The 9,380-nt window shown below is 47.9% G+C and overlaps 1 protein-coding gene across 1 annotated transcript; it reads left to right on the forward strand.

The window, feature by feature from the left end:
* The first annotated feature begins 7,872 nt into the window (after window positions 1-7,872).
* LOC146176993 (uncharacterized) lies at window positions 7,873-9,093 on the forward strand. Its single transcript, XM_084581437.1, has 2 exons — window positions 7,873-8,927; window positions 9,081-9,093. Exons 1-2 carry the CDS (start codon window positions 7,873-7,875, stop codon window positions 9,091-9,093), a joined length of 1,068 nt encoding a protein of 355 aa, XP_084437563.1.
* Window positions 9,094-9,380: the final 287 nt, after the last annotated feature.

The following is a 9,380-nucleotide window of genomic DNA, read 5'->3' on the forward strand; positions in this document are numbered from 1 at the left end:
GGCCAAAACACTAGAGATGACAGCCATGTCTTATTGCATAGATGGCGAGGGACGACTTATATGCTGTGACCTCACAATCTCAGGTGTGCAATGGCGAATTATTTGTGTTTACGCCCCAGTAAAACAGCGAGACAGAAGGCATTTTTTTCTTTCTTTAGTAAATCATTTGTGCACAGATCGCAAAATTATGTTGTTGGGAGATTTTAATTGTGTTTGTAGGGATGAGGACCGATCACAATTATGTAAGAGATATGACCCTAGTGCTGCATTACTTAACGATTTGGCTTGTGAAAATAACCTTGTGGATGTGGGGCAAGAAAAAGGCGACAGTATTCATTTCACTCATTCTCAGTTCTCCTCTAATGCCCGCCTTGACAGAATTTATGTTTCTGCAGACACGTTAGCAAATGTGTTTGGTTATTGGGTGCGGTCCATCTTCTTCTGTATGGTGTCTCTTCAGGTAGGGAGGTACAGTCGACAGATACTTCACCCTCGGTGGGAACTGTGGAAAATGAATAACTGTCTGCTCTCAGATGAAATCTTTAAGCGTGCTGTACCTACTTGTTTGAAACACATATGGGCAAGCCATGATCTGTCAGTTTTTCAAAAATGGGACTTGTTTAAACAGGAAACCAAAAACTTAGCAATTGAAGCCTCTGCAAGAATCGCGTTCCTAAAGAGACACCGCCTTCGTGAGCTTGGGCGCACTATAACTTAGCTACATGAGCTAGAGAGGGTTACCCCGGGTGCCTATGTTGAAGAAATTAATAACGTAAAGGCAGAGCTTCAACAATTTGCGATACAAAGATACAAGGTGGCCCTAATAAGATCTAGGACTCGAAGGTTTCTTGACGAGCAACCTTCACGTCGGGCCCTCAGTGATGACAGAGAGAATGCTCTTACGAAGGAAATATTGGAAATTGAGTATGGTGATTGCACATATAGTGATGCTCCTAGTATGCTTGCTGCTTTCTATGATTATTATCGAAAGCTGTTCGGCAGTTGTAAAGATCTAAATCAGGGTTTCGATTATAATTCCTTACTTGAGAGCTTTCCACGACTAGACGATGAGAAGTGTGCTGTAGTAGAGGGACCCATCACTTTGGAAGAAATTAAATCAGCCATTTCAGACCTTCAGAACCACAAATCTCCTGGCCCAGATGGTATTACTAGCGAATTTTATAAAACGTTTTCGCCTTGCCTAACGCCTGTTTTGATGGAAGTATTCCAAGCATCTTATGATGTGGGTTTCCTGCCTCCCACTTTCTATTCAGGCCACACAATATTAATTCCCAAAAGCAAAGATACTAATCGGTTGAAAACTGTTGAAGGATATCGTCCATCTTCCCTCTATAATGTTGATTACAAAATTTTTGCCAATGTCCTTTGTTCTCGTTTGCAGCTGGTTATCATGTACTTGATAGGTTCGCATCAGGTGTGTGGTATCAGACACACATCCATATTGCACGTACAGTAATCGAGACAGTATCAGATGAGACAAGCCAAGTAGCTCTGATTCAAATTGACCCGGCGAAGGCGTTTGATAATGTTCGGCACAATTTCTTGTTCGCGGTCTTGGAGAATGCAAACATTGGTGACCTTTTGCTCAAAGGCATAAGGCTGTGCTATATGAACTCGTATACAAGACTAATTGTTAATCAGGAGCTAACGAAACCAATACCACTGGATGCATCTGTTTGTCAAGGATGTCCACTGTCTCCACTTTTGTTTGGCTTATATCTGGAACCCCTCTGTCTCAGTATAATTAACAGTGCAGCCATCCGTGGTTTCTCTCTGGCTCAATGTGAGGTTAAGATTTTAGCTTACGCGGATGATATCGCCCTCTTTTGTTCTGACAGAAAGAGTGTACTTGAGGCTTTACACTTGACTGAACAGTTCTGCGATGTATCAGGCGTGGCCCTTAATTTAGATAAATCCAAAGGTTTTTGGTTGGGACACTGGGGCGCTAGACCAAGCCAGTTTGGAGGCATATGCTGGGACTGTAGTCCTCTTCAGTACCTAGGGGTTCCGCTGCACCAAGTTCGTAACAGCGCAGCCTACTGGGATTCACAAATCGTACCTATGCAGCGTCAAACGCAGGCTTGGATGGGTAGGGAACTCCCAGTGTTTGCTAGGGCACAGGTCTGTAACATATTTTTGTTTGCAAAGCTTGCGTATGTTCTTCAAGTCCTGCAGTGTGCGAGGAGCAAAGTACAAGTTATACACAGAATATTTGCAACATCTGTGTGGCGCTCTCAATGGGAGCCCATGCGGCGTGACAACTTGTTTCTTCCCTTAGAGTCTGGTGGAGTGGGCCTTTTTCACTTGTTCGTGCATCAACTTGTTTCCCGTTTTTTCTTTTTCAAATCGGCAAACCATCCGTTTCTTGTAACTGTGCTCATTAGGCGTCTTAGTTCACATTTGCCTTACTTATTCGCACCAACTGGGCAGGCTCGTGAGGGGCGTTTATGGGGATTTCTTAAGGAGGTTTCTGACACTTTCAATTTTCTCACTGTGCGTTTCTCTGTAGATTACCGGTATAGCCTCTCGAGAAAGCAGATGACCCAGGCTCTCACTGAGTCTTTGTTCCCTACACCGTTGTATCGGCAGCCTTATCTGGGGTTTTTGGACACCACTGTTCTAAAGCGTGTTAGGCAAATGCGCATTCAGGCAGCTGCAAAAACGTTCTTTTTCAAATTACATACAGCGACGTTGCCTGTCAAGACATTTCTTCACAATAAGGAGATGTTTGTGCCCTGGTCGGTAAATTGTCGTCTCTGTAACGTGCCTGAGACCATTGATCATTGCTTTATTCTGTGCCGCGATGCTATGTTCTTTTGGGACATACTACAAAGAACTCTTAAAAAGGACATTGAAATTACGCCTTATACAATTAGATTTTTGCCTCCTGACAAAAACTCTGTCGTGCCTTACGATCTATTTGTGTTGATGGGACTGTTCAGCCTTTGGAAAAGCCGCATGATCGACAGGCATGCAGAGCCACCACAATCGTCCAAATCCGTGTTTCGGGAGCAGTGTGCTTTGGTGAGAAGTGTATATGCTGCACGTGAAAACCTCCAAACTGGATGCCGTATCTAGACGCATGTGTATGTCTCCCAGACTTTTGATGTTCTGATGATTGTGCATTGTCGGGCTGGGGATATGACGGGCTCGTATTAAGCAGCCCGGTAACTTTAGACATGGACATGTTTAAGTAAGTGGAGTTGTTCCTTTTTACGGGAGTTTTTCCATGCAATAAAGGAAAAAAAATTCCTGCAGTGGTGTAGTGGTTAAAGTGCGTGTTTGCTGGCTAAAAAGACCAAAGTTCGAATCACATGTAATTTTTTTCCTGTTCTATTTAATTTTTTGTTTTTTTTTCTTTTCTTTTTTTTTTCTTTTTCAAATAAAGTGGTGTTATGTAGTGTTCAGCCTGTATCAATTAACCAGAAACCGGACGAACGCGACATTTCTGGAACTGATACCGGGCAGAGTATTCAGCTTCTGAACAGAAGCCGGACCGATCGACGAAGCTCAACCAGAATGACCATGCCGGACACGCCAGCGCACTAAATAAGCATGATACCAAACATATTATACAACTCTTCTGTATATAAAGGGCACGCTTCGTTTCCCAAGTACCTCGAAAATGCGAAGCCGTCGAAGTGTGCGCTAGCTAGCATATACGCGCGTCGCGTTGCTTTTGCGCGTACAACAGTCGCTGCAGCTCGTACGATCTTGCGGTGCGTCTTCATATCTGCGACTGAAGATCTGCCGCCTTCAACGCGAAAGTAGAAGCACGAACGTATTGTTTCGCTAGCGATGACAACAAACTGTTCGAGAAAAAATAAACAAACATCGCTGACCATCGGAAGATGCGCAGATAGCCGCACACCGGGCGACGCGTTCTCGAATGTTTACATATTGAAACCGCTCAGTCGGAAGTGTATTCATTGACATCGATGCTCCGCTGGTAGCACGTGAAGCTAAAACGCCCAGTATTACAAGTATTAGTGCACCGGATATCTCTGTATGTAGGAAAACTTACAAGCGTTCGTAGACGATGAAAAACACATCAGCACTAGTAAATTATGATATCGTGAGGTTTGCCTTCAATAAAGCTACGCATTATAGAGATACGGCACATTTGTGAACCCTCGTGATAGCCTGCAAAGATATTCAGCGTGTTTAAAGGGCGATCGGTGAATTACGGCCACAAACTCTACTGCCAAGAAAAATATAAAAGTACGAAAGAGCAAAAGTAGCTACATATACTGAGTAATAACCTCTGTAACCATAAGCAGCCGGCGCGTACGCGCCAAACCAGTTTTCCTCGGCGCCCCCTGGTTCTGCCTTCGTCCCGGAATACAGGATTTTGCTGCCAACGCTACCAACAGGCAAGCTGAGTGAAAACCCTATTTTCTTACACTGTGACCCATCTGTGCGTCCCTACAAAATCGATGATGTCGCGGCGGCGCTCTCGGAGTCCATTGACATGATGACAGTTACGAATCTAGGAGTTTTCCAGTTTAATCATGTTTGGATGCTCACTTTCAAGACTCCACATGACATGGAAGTGTTAAGTGCTAAGGCCGAAATATTTGTCAAGAACAAGAGATGTCTGGTTATTAATCCAAATCAGCAGGAGAAAGATGTGAAAGTCCACAGGATCCCGCCCCAAATCCCAGACGAGGTGCAAATACACCATTTTCAGCGCTTCGGTGATGTGAAAGGGGTGCGATGTGAAAAGTGGCGCCGCCCGGGCCTGGAGCATATCGGTTCAAGCACGCGGATAGTTCAGATCGCTCCACGGGAACCGACATCACTCGATGAGATACCCCACCAGGTGACTATCTATGGATGCCCGGTCCTTATCTCCGTGCCCGGCAGAGCGCCGCTTTGTTTGAGATGTCGACAGACCGGACACCTACGCAGGCAGTGCAAAGCTCCCTGGTGTCAGGCCTGTCGCTCCATCGGACACCGCGAGGAAGACTGCACGCAGTCTTATGCAGCCAGAACGAAGCGGGGGGTTGCGAAGCAATCATTGGACGATTTCATGGACGCAGAGGACATGGAAAAAATTGCGACTACCATGGAATCGCCACCAGACAGTGAACGTCCGGCGGTTGCATTTACCGAAGCCTCCATTTTTTCCCCACAAGAAGTACCGACCCCAAATCCCGGAGAGGCTGGGTCTCCTTCTGTCCCCCGTACCTGCAGCAGCGCGAACTCGGAAGCGGCCGCCGCGCAGCAGGAGGAGCAAACCGAGACGCTGGACGAACCCAGCACCATAGACCTCACGATCAGGGAGGTCGACGAACCTGCAGCTCTCTCGAACGACCTCGAGGGGCCTCAGGCACCGGAATCAGATAAGCCGGTCTCTAAACAACAGGACCGCCGACAACTTGAGAGAGAGGAAGGGGGAAACACGGAGGGAACGACAATGGAAGGAAGGCGAGCTGCGCAAAGAACCAGAGACGACAGGTCCGACAAAAGCAACACCAACCCCACCGATGCCATTGACGAGCCCAATGTCAAGGAGGGGCAGAGAGAAGGCCTCCGCGTGACGAGGAAAGCCCTTGCAGCCGCCAGCCACCCTTGCGAGGTGGAGAGGGGTACTTCGGTAGGCGGTAGCGGGGGGCGCATGCCACCAGTCCAGTAAGCTTTCCCCCCCAGAATGAATCCCTCCCAGCTGTCGCTTAAAGTGGCCACCATTAACGTGGTGAGCCTTATAAAAACAAAAAGGAAAAGATGGCTTCTCGATTTAATTATTGAAAACAGCGTCGACTTTGCTCTTTTACAAGAAACCAAAATTTCAATTGCGGACGATGCTAAATTCTTCGTTCGTTACTTTGGAGCTCAATTCTGGTGTTTCCATACAATCACGACATCAAGGGCAGGAGGCACCGCCATTCTCATTAGGAAAAAAGATAACGTCACCATTGTTGACTGCGAGCTGGGAGAGGACGGGCGTTTTTGTCTCGTTGATGCCCTTGTGGGGAGGGAGCTGACTCGCTTTGTGTGTGTCTATGCCCCGAATGAGACAACGGCACGGTCCGAGCTCTTTTGATCTCTCCGTCCTTTTCTTCTTGTCCCCGGAATCGTATACTTCGGAGGTGATTTTAACTGCGTACTAAGCACGAGTGATAGAGCGGGCGGGGGAGGCGGTGTGGATGCGTCGGCGCGGGTGTTAAGAGAGGTCCTGCGAGATTAACGCGTCCGAAGCTACACCGTCACTCCTGTGTGGTTCTCTGACCATGGCCTGGTCTCGTGCGTGCTGGGTGCCTTAACATGTCGAACAGGAAAAACAGTGGAAAGACGGGGGATAATGAACTCGACTATCCTTTGTAACGAAGAGTTCTTAGATAAAGTAAATAAGGATATTGCTAGGCTTAAGTTTGGATCGGTTAATGCAGTAGAGTGGGAGTTATTTAAAACAAAAGTTAAAACCATTGCCACAGAGATCGGAACAAAAATTGCCGCGTCCGCTAAAGCTAAAATCCGGCGCCTCACAGGCACCCTTCAGGGCTTTGTCGAGGCCAACGAAGAGATGCCGGGAGAATTTTCTGCTGACATTTCTGAAAGTTAAAGAGGAACTTCGATCAGAACTGGAACGGCGTTAAGGGGCGCACTCGTCCGCAGTCGGGAGCAAAGAGTACAGTACGAGGCGCAGCCATCAAAGCTCTTTTGTGCCTTCGAACGGGAGCAGGCTGCACGGGTTACTATAAGGGAGGTTATTAACAGCGGCACCGCTGCGCGAGGGCATGGAGAGGTGGCGCAGGCCTTCGATAAATACTATCGCAAGCTTTTCCAGGCTGGAAAACCGCTGGATCCCGTGCCATCCGAAGTCCTGAGCGAACTACCCAAAGTTTTTCAGGAGATTAAGGAGGCAACAAACTCCTCATTGACTGCTGACGAGATAGAGCGCGTAATTGCAAAACTCCCTAAGAATAAATCACCCGGACTGGACGGCATAACGGTCGAATTTTACCAATGCTTTAGAAGTGAACTCAGCCCAATTCTAGCGGAGGTGTTCGCGGATATAAGGAAACGAAAACTTCTCCCGCCTTCTATGCGGCGCAGTAATTTAGTCCTGATTCCTGAAAAACCTTCCCCCGAATCTATCCCCGACGTAGCCGATTTCAGGCCAATCAGTCTACTTTCCACGGACTATAAGATTCTGGCTAGAGCTCTCGCTCGCCGACTCGAGACCGCCCTCAGCACCGTGGTGGGAGAGCATCAAACATGCGGCTTCAAAGGGCACTACAAAATACCAACTTACACCGCATGAGGACGGTCCGCGAGGCGACGGATGTAGGGCTCCTTCCTTTGGCCATTCTCCAGATCGATTTGAGGAAGGCGTTTGATCATGTTGACCGGGCTTTCCTCTTTTCTCTCCTTCATCAGTGCGAAGTAGGTGACGACATAATAGATTGGCTCAAAATTTGTTATACTGAAATTAGTACTGCAATCGTCCTTAACGGTATACCAGGCGCGCCGATACAGGTGAATAGATCAGTACGACAAGGGTGTCCGATGTCACCTGTTCTCTTCACCTTGTATCTGGAACCTCTATGTCGCATGGTACTTGCGTCTAAAACCATCAAGGGTCTAGACCTCGGCGGCCAAGAACTGCGCGTCCTCGCATACGCGGACGATGCAGCCTTCATTTGCACGTCCCAACAACAAGTGGGGGAGGTGATTCGATTGGCAAACTCCTTCTGTCAATTTTCTGGAGACAAACTAAATTAAAAAAAATCGCAAGGCGCCTGGTTGGGAGACTGGAGAGGGAAGCCCCGCCAACTTTTTGGAGTAGAATGGACCGAAAAAATTGATGAATATCTAGGCATTAATCTAGATATTATAAAAGCGATCATGAACAGGTGGCAACCCAAACTAGTTGCCGCTGAAAGGAAGCTAGACCCATGGCGGCCGAGACACATAGCCATGTTCACGAGAGCCTATATATGCAACGCGGTGGTCTACCCGGCGGTACTATACTCAGCCAGAGTGACCACAATCGACAGGGGTTCCGCGGGCAGGCTACACAGATCATGGGCAGTGTTCGTTTGGCGCTCTAGGGCAGAGCCCATGCGCCGAAACAATCTCTTCTGGAGCATGGAGCGAGGCGGACTGGGCCTAGTGAACATAGAACTTAAACTTGTAGTCCAAAGGCTTATTTTCTTTCGAAGCCAAAAGGATAATTTTCTTCGCGCGGCCACTCAGTATCTAGGCTCGGCGCACTTGGCCCCTTGGTTGGCCACAACTAAGCCAATAGGTCACGGCATGAGAGCCACAGCCTTCTACAAGGAGGTAGCGCAGTCCGTGGCGCTGCTGCAAGGGCTTTTTTCGTGGGAGTACCTGCTCTCAGTAAAGCCGAGAAAGCTTTACTGGGACTTGCTGGCACAATTTCTGCAGCCTCCACTATATCGACAACCACCCATAGGGGTGGGCAAGACTGATGTCCTCAAGCGCGTCAGGAAGCTGCCCGTTCCAACAGGCTCCAAGGATTTCTTCTTCCGTTTCCACACAGGAGTTTTGCCCGTGAAAGCTCGTCAGGAAGAGCGGGGCTTCTTCCTACCATGGGACGCAAACTGTCTCCTGTGTGGCCGACGGGAGACCGCTCAACATGTCTTTATAGAATGCAACACTGCGAGCATCTTCTGGGACGAAGTACGGGGATTTTCCGCCACGGATTTGCAGGTCACATGGCCAGGGCTCTTGTGTCTCGACGCCTCTTGTGATCGTCCAGAGCTTCGAGACATTGTGATATTGCTTGCGTTGCATGCCCTCTGGCGTGCGCGCGTGGATGTGGTGGAGTGTGTGCGTTGGCCGAAACCAGCGTGGCGGCATCTATTGGACAAAGCAGAGTGGACAGTGAGCGCACTAGAGTCCTCTGGGACCGACGAAATCATGCAGGAGGAACTACGGCGAGGCTGCCGCGCTGTGATGGTCTTCAAGACACGGCAGTACGAACGGTTTGGGTGCCGCTGATGCTTCACGCAGCGTTGACAAGTGATTTTTTTTTTAATTTTTTATTTTTATTTTTTTCCTCTCTTCTGGTTTTCCTCTTTGTCTTTCAGTGGCGCACTTTAGGCTTATATGTTACACTTTTTCTGAACCTTTCTTACCAGACCTCTCGACAATTCTCTGTTGTGCTTAATCTCCCCTCACGTTTCCTATGGCCGACGTTAACACGAGAAGCAATCAATGCACTCGGCTATTGGTTGAGTTGCAGCCTTGTACATATATATGTAAATAAAGGTTGTTTTTTTTTTTTTGTGACGGGAAAAAAAAAATCCGCCGTAGAGTAGTGGTTAAGGTGCCCGTCTAAAGACCTAAGGACCGAGGTTCGATTCCACATTCGGTAATAAATTTTTTTG

Source organism: Amblyomma maculatum, chromosome 10 (assembly GCF_055883805.1).
Source record: "Amblyomma maculatum isolate TAMU_Amacu chromosome 10, ASM5588380v1, whole genome shotgun sequence".
NCBI classification, from domain to species: domain Eukaryota; kingdom Metazoa; phylum Arthropoda; class Arachnida; order Ixodida; family Ixodidae; genus Amblyomma; species Amblyomma maculatum.

Excerpts from the sequence above, each read along its gene's own strand:
- LOC146176993 (XM_084581437.1), top strand. The coding sequence starts at position 7,873 with ATGAACAGGTGGCAACCCAAACTAGTTGCCGCTGAAAGGAAGCTAGAC.